This window comes from Acinonyx jubatus, chromosome A2 (assembly GCF_027475565.1).
Source record: "Acinonyx jubatus isolate Ajub_Pintada_27869175 chromosome A2, VMU_Ajub_asm_v1.0, whole genome shotgun sequence".
Classification (NCBI taxonomy): domain Eukaryota; kingdom Metazoa; phylum Chordata; class Mammalia; order Carnivora; family Felidae; genus Acinonyx; species Acinonyx jubatus.
The window spans coordinates 140,933,332-140,955,309 of NC_069383.1; the positions used below are offsets into that span (position 1 = coordinate 140,933,332).

Below are 21,978 nucleotides of genomic sequence, written 5' to 3' on the forward strand. Positions count from 1 at the left end.
AAGAATGGCTGCTCCTTGAGGGAGGGCTGTGTCATTTACAGTAGGCCTTCCTTCTGGGTTGGGCTCAGATTCGATTTCTTGAACCAGCTAGAGACCCCAGCCCTACCACTCAATTGTCACTGGGGCAAGACACCTCATCTCTCTGGTCTTCAGTTTCCTCATCTGTTGGATGGGGGTAAAAATGCATCTGACTTATGGGGTTGTTGTAAGGATAAAGCAGGTAGAGGGCGCAGCATGGTGCCTGGCACATAGCAGGTGCTCAAAACCATTATCATTTGTCTCTGATGTCATCAAGAGTAAGCAGTAACAGTTACTAGTAAATTTTAAAAGGTTTCCTGGAGGAACAACATTTATTCCTTTCTTTGCAAATTGAAATGAGGTCACTATTCATTTACCATTACCATGATCCCCAGAGCTGAGAGTCACTTGAATGGCTTGTACTGTCTCAGGGCTTCACTCCCTGTGGGACTTAGATTCCTGTAGACACGAGATTAGTCAGTGACATGGTACATATTAGAATCACCCCTGTGAGTCGGATGGCTGCCACTGTGTCAAGCATTATGCCATTGCCTGACTACATCACATCCTCCTAATGGAACTTTGGAGCTTAGGTGATGTGCTCTACCCCAGGGTAGGACCCAGGTTGGATTTGAACTTGGGCGTTTTCTACTCCAAAGCCCCTCTCTCTCTTTCCACGCCACTGCTCAAGCTTGCTTCTCACGTTTTCCTTTAACCAAGATTATGAGAACAGAAGGGGTCTGTTTTGAAAGAAATGGTGTGGCCACTTGCAGAGCATTGCCGAGGCCTGAACAGTAAGACCAATACCTTAATCCTTCCACAGGTATCCCCATCCCCTGGGTGGGGACTGTACCAGATTAGTGTCACTTCAACTGGATGCTCCCCATCTTTCAACAATGCCCCTCCCCCACCAAAAGGGAGAGGGCATCTGTCTGTACAGTGCTGCCTGCAGAAGAGTTGAGTGTCTTTCCCTGTGACCCCACTTACAGGTTTGTCTTTAGGAAATAACCAGATATGTGTGCCAACATTTATTGTGTGTGGGTTTTCATTAGCAAGCGTTACTTATCCCAGATACTGAGAAATGAGAAGCACACCAAGTACTGGTCAGACTGATTCTAAGAAGAGGGCACATTCATACAAGTGGCTTTTAACAATCATATTGCGGAAGAGTATTTCATGGCAAAGGGAAAGACTCACAGTAGGTTAAGTGAAAATCAAGGGCACAAATTAACAGTGGTTATCACTAGGTGGTGTGCTTGTGTGTGGGTTTTATCTTATTCTTTAAACCTGTCAGTATTTTTTCTCCATTAAAAAAAAAATATTTATTTATTTATTTATTTATTTATTTATTTATTTATTTATTTTCAATACTCTGTAAACACGCTTTTTTGTGCCAGCCAGGCTGTCCCTCTGCATTGTTTTACAATGAGTGGTGTTACATCATCAGAGGGGTTTTTTTTTAATATTTATTTATTTTTGACAGAGAGAGAAAGAGAGAGAGACAGAGCACGAGCAGGGGAGGGGCAGAGAGAGAGGGAGACAGAATCAAAAGCAGGCTCCCGGCTCTGAGCTGACAGCTCAGAGCCTGATGAGGGGCTTGAACCCATGAACCATAAGATCATGACCTGAGCCGAAGTCGGATACTCAACCGACTGAGTCACCCAGGAGCCCCTCATCAGAGGGTTTTGAATGTAAGGTTGCACACAATAGTCAGTGCCCCGTGGTACTGAGTGGGCACCAGGAGGATGGGGGAGTGGTCTCAAATGTGTCATCCTTGCCCTTGTCCTTGGTGGTGCCTTCACATGTGGTCACTTTCCTCAGCTGTGCTACCTGGCACCTCACCTTGGCCCTTTTCCTGCCATTGCTTGTTAGTTGGGATCAGTGATACCGCATCATCTGCCCTTTCTGCAGGCCATGTGGGGGCCTCCTGCAGACACCCGGCTTTCCCAGTTGATGAGTTAGTAAGGTGACTGCCCTGGCCCCATTTCATCCTGTCTTGGAGAGTTGGAGGAGATGGGGCTGAATTCAAGAACAGGCCCTCCTGAACTGTTTCAAGGAGAAAAACCAGCTCACCATCAATGTCTTCTGGCCTGTTTGCCAGTTTCAAAACTTGGTGGATAGAAACCCACATTTCTTGCCATCCCTCCCCCACCCCACCCCCACACCAAAGGACTCCCTTTGGGTGTATCATCTGTTCCTCCAAAGAGTCCTAACATGAGTCTAGGAACCAAGTCCTTTCCCCTGTCCCCTCCACGGGGCCGAGCATGGTGTGGGTGGGAGGGGATGGCATGCTGAATATAAGCCCTTGTAGGATTAAGTTGATTTGTTTGTGTGTGTGTGTGTGTGTGTGTGTGTGTGTTTAAGTAGCTTCATGCCCAGAGCAGAGCCCCCACACAGGGCTTGAATTCACAACCCTGAGATCAAGACCTGAGTTGAGATCAAGAGTCAGATGCTTAACCAACTGAGCCACGCAGGCACCCCTAAATTGATTTCTTTTAGCCTACATATCCTACCTACAGATCTGTTCTGACTTCTGGAGACCCTGAATAATAAAACAGGAAGTCAAGGAGTTTACCTTTAGCAATAATAATAACAATGCATATTGCCTTTGCTGTGTACAGGAGACTTTCCCATGAGAAAGTCACATTCAGCAGCAATGGGACCATTTCTCAGCAGCCGAAGGACCTCATCACTTATGCCTGCACCTTTCAACAGTTAAGGTCTGGTGTCTCACCCTGGCCATCAAGGCCTCTCTAGTCTCATTCCTCCCAGACCTCACAGACGTGTGCCCTGTGCTCTCCCACCTCTGGGCTTCTGCATCTCTGGTTCTGCCCTCCCCGGCTGGTTTCCCTGCCTGGTCAAGGGTCAGCTGAGGCCCACTTCCTGAAGGAAGTCTTTCTATGCCTGAATCGGGGCCAGCTCTTCCTCAGGTGTGTCTCTTCCCGCATCCTGCTCCCCATCTGCCTGGTGAGGGTCTGGCTGTTCCTGCATCACCTGCAAGCTCCATGGGGTCAGGGACTCTGTCCTGTTGAGAGTCACTACTGTTCCCCAGAGACCAGCACAGTGTGTAGCATGTAGCAGATACTCAAATCATTGTTAAGTGGAATCTAATGGAAATAAAACTTTTATTTCTGATAAGGCTGCCTGAGTAGAGCCCCAGGTGTTGGCTTGTGCATCTGAAGTTCCTGCTGGGTTAATGGGGGAGTGGAAGCTGTTTATTATTACTTTATAAACAGGCTGGTTGTAGTAGGGATCTTCTTCAGTGTGGAAGGGGTAAAGGAGAGAATAACAAAAGAGGTTTGGGGGAATAGGTTGAGGACTAGGAGTCTGGATATAGGTTTTGCCCTTGGAAATGGAGTACTGCATAGGCTACCTGTTCTTTGAACAAGGAACAGGTGGGTAATGAGGCACTGGGTTTGGGGTCAAGGAGTCCCTTTAAAGTTGTAGTGGAATGAAGTTGCAGCTGTTGAAATGAAAGTTAGTTTGCTCAAGATGCTTAGTTTCTGGCCCCAAAGGCAGGCTGTCGGCCAGGAAGAGGCCACCCAGCACTAGGAGGCTGAGTGCCTGCAACAATACACAGGGGCTTCAGTGAAGAGTCTCAGCTTTGCTAGAGCAGTTCTGAACACCTCCCGTGGGGCCTGGGGGTCTGCACTGTGAGGTCGGCTTCCCAGAGGCTGCTGTCAGGACAGGTGCCTCCCAGCGAGCCTTCACCAGCCCCCTCTTCCTGTGAATGAGGGGGTGGTGGTTATAGACCGAAGGGGTCCACTCAGAGGCTGTTCTTGCCATTTAATGGAAGGTCAGTCTGGCAAGAGCCATAATTCTTGGGCTGACTCTCTTTTCTCTGACCTGGGGGCTGGCTTCACTTTTTCAGTTTCTTCATCTGAGAAGTGGGCCCACACAACTCTTATACCTCATGAGGCTGTTGTGAATGTTAAAATAGATCAAGCACTTAAAAGGCACACGTGGATTATGAGAGCAACTAATGAATTTTCGATTTTTATCACGATGGTTTACTTTTCTAAGAGCCATACAGTGTATGGCATTTTTTTTTAACGAGAGAGAGAGAGAGAGAGAGAGAGAGAGAGAGAGAGAGAGAGAGAACAAGTAGGGGAGAGGGGCAGAGGGAGGGAGAGCGAGCCAGCCTTAAGCAAGCTCCACGCTCAGCTTGGAACTGGACACAGGGCTCCATCCCAAGACCCTGGGATCACAGACCTGAGATGAAATAAAGAACTGGACACTCAACCAAATGAGCCACCCAGGCATCCCTGTAGGCCAGTCTTTGTATCTCCCCCCGCCCGCCCCCAATTTATTTTGAGAAAGAGACAGAGAGAGAGAGAGAGAGAGAGAGAGAGAGAGAGAGAGAACGAGCATGCACGGGGAGGGGGCGGGGGCGGAGGGGCTGTCCGCTCAGCCAGCGGAGCTCGAACTCACAAACCGTGAGATCATGACCTCAGCCCAAACCAAGAAGCTGGCGCTTAACCAGCTGAGACACCCAGGCGCCCCCATTCTTTATATTTCTGATTGTATGGGATCCTGAGGGCCGCAGGCGGTGATCTACTGAATGAATGAATGCAGAAAATAGTTTTAGTTGGATTCCCACGTCTATTTCCGCACGGTGACCCAGGCCACTGCAGGCTGCTGCTCTTTCTGGCTCAGCACCCGCCCACAAACCCCGCGATTCCTGAGGGCTTGGTAGTGCGGGGATTCGCGCAGCTCTGGCTCGTCCTCATTCTGACCCTCACAGTCCAGGAAAGGGAGGCTTGGACAAGACCCGACGCGCCCCAGGTCAGCCTAGCAGCGGGGTGGGGGCTCCACACACAGGCTCCGGCCCTCGCCGTCAGGGCAGCCCCCTAAGTCGCCACAGTCCCCTCCTGCTCTGATACTTAACCCCGTGAGCCTACTCTGGGCTGTCCGCAGCGCCTTCACCTCAAGAGCTGGGGCCGGGAGGCACACCCCTTCCCAGACGCTGTAAATTCTCTCCGCCAGGGTCTGGATTAGGTGGCGGGGGAGAATGCCTCAGGGCCCAGATCCCTCCCCAGTCTTCTCAGGGACCCCGGCGGGGCTAGCGGAGGGGGAGTGCCGAGCAGCAGCCGGGCGTGACTGCGTCCGGGTCCCGCGCCACCCGGCTCCGGCGCCAGAGGGGGTCCCCCGCCCGCCTCCCGCCCACGTGGCCGGCTCGGGCTCCCCGCCCCCGGCCCCGCCCCGCCCGGGGGAGCGGCCCCCGCAGCAGCCGCCACCGCCGCGGTCGCCGCGGTGCGCTCTCCCGCTCCTCTGGGCCGAGCCAGCGCTGAGCACCGAGGTGAGTGAGGGCGGCTGGCCGCGAACCCCGCCCCTCCGCTAGACCCTCCCTGGCTGGACACCCCTGCTAGGCGCCCGGGAGCGGGCACTTTCCGGGGCTGGCTCCTCCCCTGCCTTAACCCACAACCCCGAGCTGGACCCCCACCCCCCACCTCCGGGTCGCCCCCACCCGTCCCGGTGCCCGAAGCGGACTCGGAGCGCTGTCCGGTCCCGGCGCACTCGGAGCGCAACTCGGGTGCCTGGGCGCGGCGCAGGTAGGCAGCGCCACCGCCACTCCGGACCGGCGGCCGCTCGCGCCGGAGACCCTGACTTTGGTGCTGGGAGCTCTTAGGCGAACGTTCCCAGAGCCACTTCCGGGGAGGGAGGCGCCACCTGTCCTTTTCCTTGGTGTCTTCCCCAGCTTTGGTGGGTCGCCCACAGGTCAGCGTCGCGTCGGGCGCTGCTGGTAGTGGCTCGCGGGGCTGCCGGTCACTTCGCCGCGAGGAACGCGGCTCTGGACGCGCAGGGCGGCGGCCGCGGTTCCGGGACCGCCCGGCCCGTGTGCTGGCGGCTGCATCTTTTACATAGCGCGGCCAGAGGACCGTGAGGTAGAGGCGAGGGAGGCGGACCCCAAGGGGTTAGGGTGAATCTCGGTGCCTCATAGCCAGAGGCCGGTGAGCATTTTCTGAGTGTGGAAGTTGGCCGAGCCCGGTGGAACTGGATGCCTTTGGGCTTTGCCACGGGGTAGAGCTGCGCTTTGCACTGTCAGCCTCAACATGGGCTTGAACAGTGCTGAAACAGAGCGACTTGTTCCTAGAGGACTCTTTCCCCCTTTAATGCCAGAACCCGGCTTGCTTCCAGCACTGGGCAAAGATGTGAGAACTGCCAAACGGTAGTTGTCCTGGACGCACCCGCAGAAACTTATTTTACAGCATTTCAGGCACAACACAAGGTATAACTGTGTTTTTTCTTGGTTGGGGTGTGGAAGCGGAAAGCTTTTCTGTGTCTCTGTCTTAGCTGTATAGTCTCCGGCAAGTTACTTCACCCATCTGTGCCTTAGTTTCCTCATCTGTAAAATGAGGATAATAGTACAAATGCTAAAGTGTTGTGTGAGGTGAAAGTTCTTAGAATTGTGCCTTGTATCAAGGTAAGCTCTACTCGCTTTAGTTGTTTTGGGCTGCAAAATCCTTGGGCTTTGCAGTAATGTTTCCTATGGTTAAGCAGCCTTTTGCAAAATGTGTCTCAGAATACGAGATTAGAGATGACCTTTGTCAAGGACACTGCTGAGAAATGGGGTCTCAGACCTTCTCTGGAAGCTCTAGAGTGTGACTGGATATTTGCCTCACTGAGGGGGAGTGAATAAGGTTCCATGGGAATTCCTTCAGTTCTCAGGCCCCCTGATAGGCTGATACTGTCTCATCTCTGTGAGTGTGGGAGTGTAGTTAGGGGCCCAAAGACCTGCTCTTGTCCCCTCCCCTCCACTCACTAACCTCTAGCAGATTGTCCCTCCAGTGGAGCCTGCACCAGTTTAGCATCTTTTGGTGGTAGTAACCACAGATGGGAGTCCTGAGCCTGGGGCTCCAGGAATCTTCTGACACGTACATGAGATGCTTGGAGCACAGGTGTGTATTTTTCCAGAGAGTTCTCTCTTCATCATTTTCTGCAAAAAGCCTGCACCCCACAAAAGGGGATCCTGAATTGCTGGTGGGGACATTCTTACCTCTTGTACAGGAGCAGGCCCAAGTTCTTATGGTGTCAAGATGTCAACATTACCTGTGTCTCCTAGAGGTAGAAGCGTACACGTGTTCCTTTGTGCCCTTACTCAGGGCACACCTTCCAGTGGAAAATTCAAGTCTGTCTTGACTTGAGAAAATCTGATAAAGAAGTCAACTGGGGAAAGGAGAAGGCAAGCTGAAGGAGCAGAGATTGTTGGCCTGTTGTGGGGCTGTTAGGATGGGATGCAGTTCATAAAATTTGATTTCAAGTTGTCAGGAGACTCCTCAGGGCCTTTGCACATGCTCTTCCTGTTGCGGAGCACACTCTTCTACCACTCTTCTCATGTCCGGCAGTATCTTGTCCTTTAGCTTGGATGTCTTCTCTATAGAGATGGTTTCCTTGACCACTCTGTTCAAAGCAGCCCCTCCCCCATCAGTATTGATCACATTCTCCCATTGTATTTTATTCATGGAGCATACCTGAAATGTTCATAGTCATGTATCTATTTATGGGTTTATTGTCTGCCTCCACACAGGAGAATGCAGACTCCAAGAGCGTAGAGGTATTGCCCTCTTTACCACTGAACTCTGGCCCCTGACACACAGTAGATGCTTTATAAATGTTCCTTAGTGACAGAATGAATGAGCATCCCCTGAGTGAAGTGAGGTGAGTAAGAGCTTTTTTTTGTTTTGTTTTTCTTAAGTAGGCTGTACGCCCAACATGGGCCTCAAACTCACAACCCAGAGATCAAGAGTCACACGCTCTTCTGACCAAGCCAGCCAGGTTTAATTAATTAAAAAAATTAATCCTTGGATGCATTATCTTAGTGGTGTGTACAAATATTGTCTGATTCATATCACTTTACACTTTGCACAGGTTGAAACTTGAGTGACAATGAAACGCTTGTATATATGATTCTAATTAATGCACATTCCTGCGTGGGAGATCGCCGGTGTGGTGGGTGGAGTGGGGTCTTCTGTGGAGAGGTTTGGAGATAAGCTTTGCCTTCTTCTTCACTGTAGTGAAAACTGTTCATTCAGTTATGAAAATGGGTACACTTTTTTGTAAAAAAAAGATCGAAGATTATAGTTATTTGGAATCCTATCTGCACATGTGCCTTATCCCCTTAGCTCAGCTCATTCACTCCATTTATTCAAGAACCATTTATGGAGGTAGGGCTTGGAGACTGGCCACAGAGCAGTCAAGACTGGCAGTGTTCCTCCATTATGGTGTTACATCCCGTGGGCAGAGATGGACAGTCAACAACTAGGTCTATGATATGATATCAGGGAGTGTGGTCAGTGTAATAAACAAGATGAAGCTGGATGGGATTCACTCACCCAGAGTGAGTGGGGTGGAGGCAGCATTGGTTTAGGTCAGGGATGGTTTCTCTGAGGAAGCAATTCAAACAGAAACCTAGATGAATGCGGGGTGTGGCTATCTGGGGGAAGACAATTCTATGCACGTGGACCCCAAGGTTGTGGTTGAATTCCTGGCTTGACCAGTCAGCTCTTGAGCCCTGGACATGGTCTGTCTCACTGGGGAAGGGGGAGGGGAAATGAGACATTGTGGGCAGAACCTCCATCACCTCCTCCCCAGATCCTAGCAGGTGGCTGGAGTAAGATCTCAACACTGTGTGCTCTCATGGTTGACCAGAAGGCTTGTGCCTTCCTTTCCAGAGGCACCTGGAGTAATGGTGTTTCCTGAAACTGCCACCTGGGCGACGAGTATAAGCCTTGGGGGGCACTGCTAGAAGTACAAACCTACACGTAGTAAGACTTGCTTCATTTCACCTGCCCTCGCCATGGACTGCCTCTTCTTTTGTGCCATTTGGTTACAAACATCTCATCACCTACAGGGAACCATCTAGAAGGAAAGTAGTTACTTAGCAAAGCTTTGATGGAAAAAAACGAAGTGATGAAAATGTATAGGATCATAGACCAGGAGATGTATGCTTCCCATTCTCCCCATTGAGTGGTTGATTTGTTGGTCATTTGATGTTATTTAACAAAGCATAAAGGAGGTATGACAGGGAGGGTTCTTGGAAAAAGTGATATCTAAGAAAAGAAAGGGATGGCTACAAGTCACTTCTCTTGGGGAGTGGCGGGGGGTGGGGGATGGAAGGAAGAGGGAAAAGCATGTGCAAAGGTCCAGATAAAGAGGTACCAGCTCTCAGATGATGCCAGATCCTCATTGGTTATGGCAGCATGTGTGCACATATGTTTTCTGTGAGTATTCTGTGGAAAAGGAACTGACATACCAGTGCTCAGTAAATGCCAGTTGATGTGAAAGGCCGTGCCTTGTGCTATTGGGCTCTACACTGACATCCTCATGTATTATCTAAAACTGTCCTGTGGCATATGCCCTCTTAGCATCCCCATCTTCCTGGCCAAGAAAGCAAGGTGGGAAGTGGAATAACTTGCCAACTCTGTCTTTCTTGAACTCTGTTCAGTTGTATCAGGGAAGGTGGAGATGAGGGGGATCTTCCCAGAAGATTGATTCAGTGATGTCAAGAGAGAGAGATGCTTTTAAATATCACTAACAGGCCTTGCTTTGGTGCACAGCGCTGTGGAATGTCAGCTCTGGGATTGCAAAGGCTGCTCCCGGCCAACCGCCCAGTCTCTGGCATGGTGAGGATTTGTTGAGGTGTTAAGTGGATCCCTAGGGTCTCTGGTGGCCACGGAGCAATGAGACTGGAGGAGGCCATTGCCTTATTTCCCCAGGAGTCTCCTGACTTTTCTAAAGTGGACCCGCAAGTCAGGACAGAGCTGGACATGGGACCCAAGTCAAAGCTGAGTGCTCCAGAAAGAGAGGCTGGGGTCCTTGGCCGGAGCTGAAAGACAAAGGAGGCAGTTTGGTGCCTTGTGTGGCTCAGCTAGCTAAAGATCAAACTAGTTATTTAACAGTCCAACTTAGTTCTTTGTCCAATCTGCCACCTCTACTTCCACCCAGCATATGATAACTTTATAGGTTGGGGTTTGCTGCTCCTGCTGATAGAACCCCAAGCCCTGAATTCATCTTCAAGTCTGAGCTTACTATTTTCCTGGAAGCTGGGGTGGTGATGCAGGGCAGTGGCCGACTTGAAGGCAAATTGACATGTCCGGAGGTGGTGGAGGTGATGGTCGGGGTCCTGTGTTCCAGTCTCAGCTCCAGCATTGCATTAGTAGCAAAGTGACTTCAGGCAAGGTGCCTAACCTCTGCAAGCCTTGGTTTCCTCCTCTGTGAATGGGGACAGTGGTTGGCTGTACCTTATGGGTTTGCTATGGGGATTAAGTGAGAAGATATGTGCAGAGAGCATATTCCTAGCACAGCCTCTGTGCAGGAAGGGCTGGCTGTGGTCATTATCTGGTGACCTAAAACAGACACACATCACTCCGTCACTACTTTGTGCTCTGAAAGGTTTGCTCAAACACACAGAGAGTTCTTCATTCAGATTTGGGGACCTCACCAGGGACAGGTGCTATCCTTTCTGGAGACAATTATATTAGGAGCCAAATCCAGATAGTGGAGTTGAGGGTAAATTTATTGTGAGACAGAGGTCAGGTGTGAAATGCCATGAGATGCCCTCCCCTCCTGTGGTCTCTCCCAGGCCTCCCCCTACAGTGGTGGCTTCCATGTACCCATGACCCTCAGAACCTGGCTGCTTCAATGGACTGTTCTGGTGTATCGTCACCACACCCCATTCCAGGTCACCTGCTAGACCCTCCAATGGAGCTGAACCCAACAGCCCCCAAATACCCCAGAGGCTTTTCAACGTTAACAGCTTTGCATCCACTGTTCCTACTACTGGGAGTGCTCTTTCACTCTTATCCACGTTCAGAATCTCCCACACTGCCCAGCTCCAATGGCCTTTTCCCTCTTTCCTTCCCCTTTGACTAGAAAAAGAAATGCTCTTTTGTACAAGAAAGGCTGGTTATATTCTTTACATATACAAATGCAAACAAATCAGAAATTGTAGAGTAAAAAATTAAATTGTGCCTCCCCCATCCCTGGCTTGCTTCCAGAGAGAACATTTATGGTCAGCTGACTGTATATTTTTCTTATGTTTTGATGTACAGGTGTGTGTACCTGTGCATATCTTTAAAAACCAACATAATGGGCTCATTTTATATGTATTGTTCTCCAATGAGATTTACCTCATTTGACCACATGTCCAAGAGCACTTTCTCTGTTCATATGCATTTCCTCTCTTTTCACACCCTCCCACCAAGAGAGGAGAGTACAAGTTTGTATGGACATATGTTTTCAGTTCTCTTGGGTATATACCTCCAGTGGGATTGCGGGTCATATGGTAACTCTATGTTTACATTTTGGAGGACTGCCAACTGTTTTCCAAAATGGCAGCACCATTTTGCAATCCCACTAGTAGTGTTTGAGGGTTCTGATTACTCCACATCCTCATCAACACTTGTTACTGTCCATCTTTTTTTATTATTGCCATCCTAGTACATATAAAGTGGTATCTCATTGTGGTTTTGATTTTCATTTCCCTATAGCTAGTAGTGTTGAATTTTTTTTTTAATTTTTTTTTTTTGAGAGAGAGCATGTGAGCGGTGGAGAGGCAGAGAGAGAGGGGGACAGATGATCTGAAGCGGGCTCCACACTGACAGCAGAGAGCCCAACGTGGGGCTCGAACTCGTAAACTGTGAGATCATGACCCGAGCTGAAGTCAGTCGCTCAACCAACTGACCACCCAAGTACTCCGAACATTTTTTTTTTAATTTTTTTAGAGCAGTTTTAGTTTAGTTTTGTTTTTTTAATAATAAAATCGAAAGGAAAGTACAGAGATTTCCTTTCTACTTCCTGTTCCCACACATCCGTAGCCTCTACCATTTATGAACATCATTCGCCAGAATGGTACTTTTGGTACCAAGAATGAACCTACATTGACACATCATGGTCATCTAAGGCCCATAGTTTATCTAAGTGTTCACTCGTGGTGCTGTACTTTCAGTGGGTTTGGACCAATGTATAATGATAATTATAAACACAATGATAATATCATACAGAGTATTTTCACTGCCCCAAGAATCCTCTCTGCTCTGCCTATTCATCTCTACCCTCCTGCCCCCTACAACCACTGAGCTTTTTATTGTCTCCACAGTTTCCCCTTTTTTAAAATGTCATATAATTGGGATCAGACAGAATGTAGCAATTGGTTTCTTTCACTTAGTAACATGCATTTGAAGTTTCTCCCTGTCTTTTCATGGCTTGATAGCTCATTTGTTTTTAGTGCTGCTTAGTATTTCATCATCTGGATGTACCAAGTCTATCCATTCACCTACTGAAGAACATTTTGGTTGCTTCTCAGTTTGGGCAGTTATGAATAAAGCTGCTTTAAATATTCATGTGCAGGTTTTTGTGTAGACATAAGTTTTCAACCCCTTAGGGTAAATACTGGATTGTATGGTAAGAGTATATGTAGTTTAGTAAGAAACCCTCCAAACTGTCTTCCAAAGTGGCTGTACCATTTTGCATCCCCCCCCAACAATGAATGAAAGAGTTTCTGTTACTTTACATCCTTGGTCAGCGTTTGGTATGGTCAGTGTTTTGGATTTGGGCCTTTCTAATAGGTGTGGGGTGGTATCCTCATTGTTTTAATTTGCATTTCCCTGATGACATATGATGTGGAGGAGCATCTTTTCATATGTTTACTTGTCATCTGTATGTCTTCTTTGGTGAGGTGGCTATTATGGTCTTTGGCTCATTTTCAGATCAGGTTGTTTGTTTTCTTATTGTTGAAGTTTAAGAGCTCTTTGCATGTTTTGGATAACAGTCCTTTATCAAATATATCTTTCACAAATATTTTTTCCTAGTCTGTGGTGTGTCTTCTAATTCTGCTGGGATTATCTGTTGCAGAGCAGAAATTTTAAATTTTAATGAAGTCCAGCTTATCAATTATTTCTTTCATGGATTGTGTTTTTGGCATCATAGCTGAAAAAGCATCACCATAGCCAAGGTCAGCTAGGTTTTATCCAATGTTATCTTCCAGGAGTTTTATAGTTTTGCATTTTGTATTTAGGTCTCTGATCCATTTTGAGTTAATTTTTGCAAAGGGCATAAGGTCTGTGTTTAGATTCATTGTTTTGCATGTGGATATCCACTTATTCCAGCACCATTTGTTGAAAAGATTATCTTTGCTCCATTGTTTTGCCTTTGCTCCTTTGTTAGAGATGAGCTGACTATATTTATGGGCTATTTTTATCCATTGGTCTATTTGTCTATTATTTTGCTAATAGCACACTGTCTTGATTATTGTAGCTTTGTAATAAGTGTTGAAGTCAGGAAATTGCAGTCTTCTAACTTTGTTCTTCTTTAACATTGTGTTGGTTGAATATCTTTTCACTTTGGAGAAGTGTCTTTCCAGATCTTTTGCCAATTTTTAAAAGTTGGTTTGTCTTTTTATTATTGATTTGTAAGGGTTCTTTATATATTCTAAATTCAGTCCCTTATCAGATATATGATTTTTAAATATTTTCTCCTGTGGATTGTCTTTTTATTTTCTTGGTTGTGTTCCTTGAAGCCTAGGATTTTAAGTGTGATGAAGTCCAATTTATCTATTTTTATTGTGTTGCTTATGCTTTTGGTGTAAATGTTTCTCTTATTTTTAAAATTTTTTTAACATTTATTTATTTTTGAGACAGAGAGAGATAGAGCGTGAATGGGGGAGGGTCAGAGAGGGAGACACAGAATCCGAAACAGGCTCCAGGCTCTGAGCTGTCAGCCCAGAGCCTGACGCGGGGCTCGAACTCACGAACTGCGAGATCGTGACCTGAGCTGAAGTTGGACGCTTAGCCGATTGAGCCACCCAGGCACCCCTAAATGTTTCTTAAGTATAACACCAAAAAGCATAAAGCATGAAGATTTATGCTGAAATTTTCTCCTAAGAGTTTTATAGTTTTTAGTCGTTAGGTTTAGGCCTTTGATCCAGTTTGGGTTAATTTTTATATGTGGTGTGAAGTAGAGGTACGGCCTCACTGTTTTGCATGTGGAGATCCTGTTGTCCCAGGGCCATTTGTTGAAAGGGCAGCCTTGTTGAAAATCAATTAGCCATAAATGTAAGTGTTTGTTTCTGCCCTCTTCATTCTGTTGCATTGACCTGTATGTAAATCTTTATGCCAGTACCACTGTCTTAGTTACTGCAGCTTTGTAGTAACTTTTGAGATCAAGAAGTATGCGTCTTCTCGCTTTGTCCTTTTTCGTGATTGTTTTGGCTATTCTGGGTCCTCATATGAATTTTAGGACCAGCTTGTCAATTTTTGCAAAAAAGGCAGCTGAGATTTAATAGGGACTCATTTGAATCAGAATGTCAGTGTGGAGTTTTGCTAGTTTATCCATATTAAGTTCAGATCCTGATGCATCACTCGCTCGTTGGGTTGACACTCAGGGTCCCATCCTTGAAGCTGCAAAGACAAAGACCCAGGGACATCAGCATCTCTTTCTCTTATTGAGGTAACTGACAAGTACAGGGTAGTGTCCAATCCAAGGCTGGAGACCTTGGATAAAACATTTAAGCCTTGAATGTGTGAAATGGGAGTAGATCTGGCACTGACCAAGCATATGGCAGACTCAGCTTCCTTGTATCTGAGGGCGTGATGGAGATCCATAGAGATCCTCCTTTATTGCCCTGCCTCCATGCTTGACAAGTGTGGTGAGAACTGGGGACGCCCACCGCCCCAGAGGCACCAGGGAATGGTGGAGGGTGTTAGAGGGAGGCCGTATTTTAGCTTCTTTTATTTGGCGGGCAAAGAGGTAGGATTTCATTGAAGGAAAAGTTTCTGCTGCTAAAGCAATTTTGCCTCCTCTCCCCAAACTGGCATCATGCTTTGAAGAACGGAATAAAAATAAGAAGGGAATACTATCACTTATTAGAAGATTAGTTTACACCTCTACCTGCACTTATGCATTCCAGATGTCATGCTTTGGCACAAGTCCACAATTGTATTCTTACAGAAGAAGAAAGAAAAAGTGAAGCACCGACGTGTGTGTCACTAGGAGTCTGGTTTTCTAGACTGCAGGAACAACCCGGGGCACTACAATGGGCAATGCAAACCCACAGTGCACCGCAGCTGGGGCTAGGGGCTCCGTTTGAGACAAAATGGTGCTAATGTGTGTGAGAGGGTGGAGTTGTTTATCACAGCAATTTTAAAAAGTATTAATTTGGGCAGAGTTTTTGTTTGTTTCTGGAGGGGAAAAAGTTATATCCAATAGAAAGTATTTTGAGATCTTCAGATGCCAAGCTCCTTTGGGTTTAGCAGGTTCCCTTTACCCAAGCTGTTAGAACAGGAAGTTCGTAGGGATTTCATTCGCATTCGTTACTGAGGGGTGTGTGTGCACGCCTGTGCACATGGAAAGTTAGGGGAAAAACACAATGATATAACCCAACCCCCAAACAAGGAAGCATGTGTCAGAGCTGAAGTTCCAGTCTCAGAAGATGCAGCCTAGGCGACCTTGAGTAACCTCTTTCTGTGACACATCTCCCAAGGGGTGGGGGGAACTGTTTCTCTCCAGCAGGGCTTTAATTTTACAAAAGCCCTGTGCACTCAAGTGGTTTTCTTAACAGGTCACTCACATTTTGTACGTTCTGGGCTGGGCAGGGCCTCACTAGTCCTTGGCCAGCCTTGTGAGTCAGAGAATATTTAAATGACTACCGAGGTCTTCGAGGAGAGAGAGCTGGCAAGTGAATCTAGGGAGGTGGAGTGACTCTTAAACAGCACTGCAGTGAATGAGTGGCAGAACCGATACCAGGGTCAGCAACCCTGTTTTATTACACTAATAAAGTTGTATTATCTTTTCAAGTGAGATAATAATTATGATGCTACCAAATTCTATGGAGCACTTATTATATGGTGGAGTCTCGGCTTTCACACTTGCGTTTGACTGTGACACATTGTAAGAGATAAATCTAGGCTATAACCTGGGGTGTGTGTGTGTGTGTGTGTGTGTGTGTGTGTGCACATGCACGCACACGAATGCATGCACATGCATATCTGAAACAAAAGTTTGGTGATACAAGACTTACCTTATGTATGTTTAGTGTCCTCTGATAATTCTTTCCTACACTAGTGAATTTGTGCTTTAAAATTTTTTTTTAAAGTTTATTTATTTATTTTGAGAGAGAAAGTGAGCACAAGGAAGGAGGGGAAGAGGGAGAGGGAGAGAGAGAGAATCTCAAGCAGGCTTCACACCGTCAGTGTGGAGCCTGATGCAGGGCTTGAACTCATGAACCATGAGGTCATGACCTGAGCTGAAGTCAAGAGCTGGACGCTTAACTGACTGAGCCATCCAGGCGCCCCTATGCTTTTTTTAAAATGATGGCTAAGAGACCACTAGATTTATTTCATAAATGGGCCAGAACTTACTGTTTGAAAAGCACTGTGTTAGACAGTTTGCTGTGTGTTTTACATGTACTATTTCATTTAACAACCTCAGGAAGAGGGTATTAGTATCTCTATTTTCTGATGGGGAAACCAAGGCACAGAGAGATAACTTTCCTAGGGTCACACTGTGAATGAGTAGTGGAGCTGGGCTTGCACCCAAAAAGACTAAGTCCTGTTACAAGTTCATGGTGTGAACCCAGGTCAGGCATCTATCTCCTGTAACAATCAGTGGAGAAGGTATAATTTAATATCTAATGAGTTGCTGCATATTGAGAAGGTTGCCATAAAATGGATATAAAATTAATACCACTTTTTGACCTAAAGTTGCATTTAAAAACACATGTATCCACTATGATGGCTTGGATCAATACATAGACATATTATCCTTCCTAAGTTACTGTATTTTGTGGATTTTTAATTTTTATTTTCTTAGTCATCCGATGACTTGGATGGAACTTCATGCAAGTCCAGATAATAAGGGATAATTTCTGATGGAGAGTCAGTTGTTTTGGGGGTATATTAGTCAGGAATCTCCAGAGAAACAAAACCAACATACTTACATATAAATTATATACATAAATATATATATATATATATACACACACACACACACACACACACACATATATAATACCACAGTATGTATAATATAAAAGTATATATTATATAAAGATATATAATGTGTACATATATAATATGTATGTATATAATTTATAATGATATATATTGTATAATATATATTATATAACAGGATGTCTTCTCTGTCTCTGTCGATATATATCTCATACAGAGCGAGAGAGAGAGAGAGAGAGAGGGAGAAAGAGATATATGTATTTTAAGGAGGTGGTGATTCCTCTATGTGATTGTGGAGGCTTGACAGGTTTGAAATTTGCAGAGTAGGGGTGCCTGGGTGGCTTAGTCAGTTGAGCGTCTGAGTTCAGCTGAGGTCATGATCTCATGGTTCATGGGTTCGAGCCCTGTGTCAGGCTCTGTGCTGACAGTGTGAGCCTGATTGGGATTCTCTCTCTCCCTTTCCCTCTTCCTATACCCATTTGTGTTCTCTCTCTCAAAAATAAATAAACATTAAAATCTGCAGAGTAGGTTGGCAGGCTAGAGACTCAGGGAAGAGTGGCCATTCAAGTTCAAAGGCAGTCTGTTGTTAGAATTCCTTCTTGCTAGGGGAGGTCAGTCTTTGTTCTATGAAGGCCTTCAACTGATTGGATCAGGCCCACCCAAATTATGAAGAACAGTTTGTTTTACTCAAAGTCTACTGATTTAAATGTTAATTTCATCTAAAAAAAAACCTGACCCTTCACAGAAACTTCTAGAATAATTTTTAATGTTTATTTATTTTTGAGAGAGAAAGAGAGAGAGGGAGAGAGAGAGAGAGAGAGAGAGAGAGAGAGAGAGAGAACAAGTGGGGGAGGGGCAGACAGCAAGGGAGACACAGAATCCAAAGCAGGTTCTAAGCTCCGAGCTGTCAGCACAAAGCCCAACACAGGGCTTGAACCCATGAACCACGAAATCATGACCTGAGCTGAAGACAGACACTTAACCAATTGAGCCACCAGGCACCCCTAGAATAACTTTTGACCAATATCTGGGCACTGTGGTCTAGACAAGTTGACACATAAAATTAAGCATAATAGGGAGTAAGATACTGTTTGAAGTTGTTCAGAAGAAACGAAAAATGCAGTGGGAAGCGGGACTGTGATATTGTTACAAATAGGAGGGCATTTCAGAAAGAACTCCCTCTCCCATGATTGATTGCCAATTAAGCCCTTCCCTGGTTCCCATGCAGTTATAGGAGCACAGCATGGGTTGGCGGATGGGAGGGGGTAGCAGGTGCAGATTTTCTTGCTTTGACTTGAATGGATTTTTCTGACATTTCTTTTTTAGACCAGAGACCTGAGAGTTCATGGCCCTAAGTAAATAGAGCCATTTATCTCCAGCCAGCGGGTGCTTGTTCAGTGGATTTTTCTGTAGGGACTGTGTGTGCTGATGTAGCATTTGTATCTCAGCCTAAACTTGGAAGACTTTGCTCCCCTCTCGGATGCCTCAAGCTACCAAGTAACCTGTGGGTCACTGGCCACAGGAACTACCTGGGGCTGTTTGGGTGGGAACTCAGGCTGTATATGAGAACATGGTTATCGAGACAATATTAAATTTATTATCTTTTTCATTTTCTCTTATTTTTATAAAGGTATAATTAAGGTATAAAATTGATTCTTTTAAAGTGTGTGACTTAGCAGTTTTTAGTATATTCACAAAATTGGGCAGCCATTACAACTATTCAACTCCAAAACATTTTCATCAGCCCAGAATATAGCTTTTTTTTTTTTTTTTGGAAAGTAATTTAAACATTTGAGAACACTGTCTGCCAGATCAGTCCCATCAGCAAACAAACATGCTGTTATTTGTCCCAACTTAAAGAAAACCCCCCACAACCCAAACACTCTGGTCACCTTACTTCTCCCTCCAGTTATGACCCTATTTCTCTTCAGTTTAGAGCAAAACTTTTTGAAAGAATTGTTTGGACTTGCTTGCTCTAATTTTTTGTCTCCCTGTCTCTCTCACTTGTTAAAAAAAAACTTGTGATAAAATATGTATAACATAAAACTTAGCATCATGACCATTTTTAAGTGTCCAGTTCAGTAATGTTAAGTATGTTCACGCTATTATCCAACAATCTCCAGAACTTTTTCATCTTACTAAATGGAAACTCTGTTGCCATCAGTTCTCCATTTCTGCCTCCACCCAGCCCTGGGTAACTACCACTCCACTTTCTGTCTCTATGAATTTACTGACTCTAGATACCTCATGTAAATGGCATCAATACAAATAAGGCAGTGTTTGTCTTTTGTATGTGTGACTGGCTTATTTCACTCAGCATAATGTCTTCAAGGTTCATGTATGTTACAGCAGGTGTCATTAAGGCTGAATAATGCTCCATGGTATGTATATACCACACTTTGTTTCTCCATGCATCCGTTGAAGGACAGTTGGGTTGTTCCCACCTTTTGGCTATTGGAATACTGCTGCTATTCCATTCTTCCGTGAACCCATGAAACCCAGCAGGCTTAGGTTCCCCTCATGAACATCTCCTGCTGACTGCCACGTTGCTCATCCCCATCGCGTATTCTCTGGCCCCACCCAGCCTGGTGACCAGCTGCGTTGGCCACTGGTGGTCATGTTCTCTTTCTTGAAGCGCTTTCTTCACCTGGCTTCCAGGGCACCTTACTCTCCTGGTCCTCTTCCCACATGTCAGTTAACAGTGACTCCATCCTTTTGATGGTTCAGACCCAAAGCTTGGGGTGTCATCTTTGACCCTTATATCTTTTATCTCCGCACTTATCAGAAAATCCCACTGTGCATACTTTCAAAATATAGCCAGCATGTGGCCACTGTTTACCCATTGTCCAAGCTACTCTCCCCTCTCACCTGAGTGAATATGTCAATCTCTTTGCTGGTCTCCCAGCCTCTGACCTTACCTCCTTCCAGCTTGTTCTCATCCCAGCCTCTGACCTTACCTCCTTCCAGCTTGTTCTCAATTCACAGCCAGAGGGATCCTCCTAAAGCGGGGGGTGGAGGGGAGATTGCCACCCTTTTGCTTAAAACCCTCGAAGGGCTCCCATCTCCCACAGCAGAAGCTAATGTCCCCCAGTGGCCTACAGGACCCCCATGATCTGGCTGTGTTCATCTCCTTCCTTAGTTTGTTCTTCCCCTCATTATCCTAGCCTGGTCACATCAGCCTCAGCGCTCTCCTCTAATTGAATACCCCAGAACCTTTGTGCTTCCTGTTCCCTGTTCCCTCTGCTGGGATTTTTCTTCTCCTGACTTTGGCATAATTTAGTCCCTCACTTCCTTCAGCCTTTACTCAGACACCACCTTCCCTAACTGTCATGTCTAAACTATTACCACTCTCCCCAATTCCCCTCTCTCTCTTCCTCGATTTTGTCTCCTTACTCCTATCACTATCTGACGTAGAGGATATTTTGCTTATTCATCTTGGGTTTTTTTGGTTTTGTTTTTTTTTTTTGTCTGCTTCCCACACTGGAATGTAGATTCCACAAGGACAAGGTTTTTCTTCTGTTTTCCTCCCTGATGTATCCCTAGCACCCCGCTTCCCACCAGGTAGGACACTCAGTAAATATTTGTTGAAACAATAAATGATAGTTGGGAAAATAGAGATAAAAAGTCATTTATGATTCTACCATTATGATACAACTCTTGCCTGCATTTTTCTTACCTGTGAATTGTTCATATAGGTAGGTTATGTGTGCCTGTGTCTTCTGTCTTTTCCCACCAGGCATTCCTGTACAGACCTCTTTTTTTTTTTTAAAGTTGCTAGGCAATCTTCATGATTATTACTTGTTAAATAGCTACATAATGTTTCACTGTGTGGATGTACCAACTTGATTTATTTAACCTTGTTTTGTTCATTACTATTGGACAGCTTCCAATTTGTTGCTATTGTAGATTACACTACCATGAGTGTCTGTGTTGGACGTTTGCCATGCCTCCCTCCTTCTCCTCTGGAAGGAGTCCCCATTCTCCCGAGGGTGGGTGGGCCTGGGTGGGGGCCGTGGCCCAGGCTGGGCCCATAGTGGTCTCCACCCCCTGGCTGTGGTGACTGGCTTAGGGCCCCATATAGGTACAGCCAAGCCAGGCCATGGGCTTCTCCCAGCTCACCCTAACTTGCTTAGAAGCGGCAGAGAAGATGCTCAGAGGCACCGGGTCCAGGGCAGTAAGGACAGGTTCCCAGGGTTGCAGTGGGGACAGTGTGAGGAAAAGGTTGGGCACATCATCTTTGGATCCAGTGTCTTGACTGAGCTGTTCCAGTATCCTTTCAACAAATCCCCCTTTTCACCAATCTAGATGGAGTTGGATTTCTCACTGCAAGGAGTGAGTCTAGATAAATCCAACCAGGGGACCATCCCCCATACCCTTTTTTGGTTGTTCCTAGGTCAGAGCAAGGAAGGATGATACAGACCTAAGTCAGGCATTGTTCAGGGCGGCAAATGCATGTGGGCAGAAACAGCTCCATTTCTTTGTCACACTGGAGAAACAATGTAACAGTGTCATCTGCCTGGGTTCAGAGGCATAGCACCGTCCTCTGACAGGGGTAATCGCAGCTTCCTTGTCTGTAAAATGAATGAGGATGAAAATAATCACACTCCACCTCAGGAAACTGTTTTGAAAGCATGGACTCAAACAGATACTTGCACACCCATATTCATAGCAGCGTTATTCATAGAAGCTACAAAGTGGAAACAACCCAAGTGTCTGCTGGTAGATGAATGGATACACAAAATGTGTAGTTATGTACAATGGAGTATTACTGGCCATAGAAAGGGAGGAAATTCTCACACCTGTTTCAACATGGATGACCCTTGAAAACACGATGAGTGAAATAAGCCAGACACAAAAGAACAGATACTGTATGATTCCACTTCTTCCTAGAATGGCAGGTTCATAGTGACAGAAAATAGACTAAAAGTTACCAGGAGTCAGGGGAGGGGAGAATGGGGAGTTATTTATTATTTATTGGGTACAGAGCTTCTGTTTGGGATGATGGACAAGTTTT

General features: G+C 46.1%; 2 protein-coding genes across 4 annotated transcripts in view; one reads left to right on the top strand and one right to left on the bottom strand.

Annotated features, from left to right (window-relative positions):
• The first annotated feature begins 4,572 nt into the window (after positions 1-4,572).
• The window catches only part of ARHGEF3 (Rho guanine nucleotide exchange factor 3), a 304,214-nt gene continuing 286,808 nt past the window's right edge, over positions 4,573-21,978 (top strand). Inside the window, exon 1 of one of the 3 annotated variants that reach the window (XM_053219207.1) lies at positions 4,573-4,803. In XM_053219207.1, the coding sequence (XP_053075182.1) occupies positions 4,588-4,803 (216 nt within the window). In that variant the 5' untranslated portion in view covers positions 4,573-4,587. Of the gene's footprint in view, positions 4,804-5,014; positions 5,318-21,978 lie in introns of those variants that run through there. The other 2 variants (XM_053219206.1, XM_027039037.2) reach the window with 2 other exon arrangements.
• SPATA12 (spermatogenesis associated 12) lies at positions 9,202-9,787 on the bottom strand. Its single transcript, XM_027039218.2, is given in 4 exon segments — positions 9,202-9,424; positions 9,426-9,513; positions 9,516-9,670; positions 9,672-9,787. Coding segments are annotated over 4 exon segments (582 nt in total).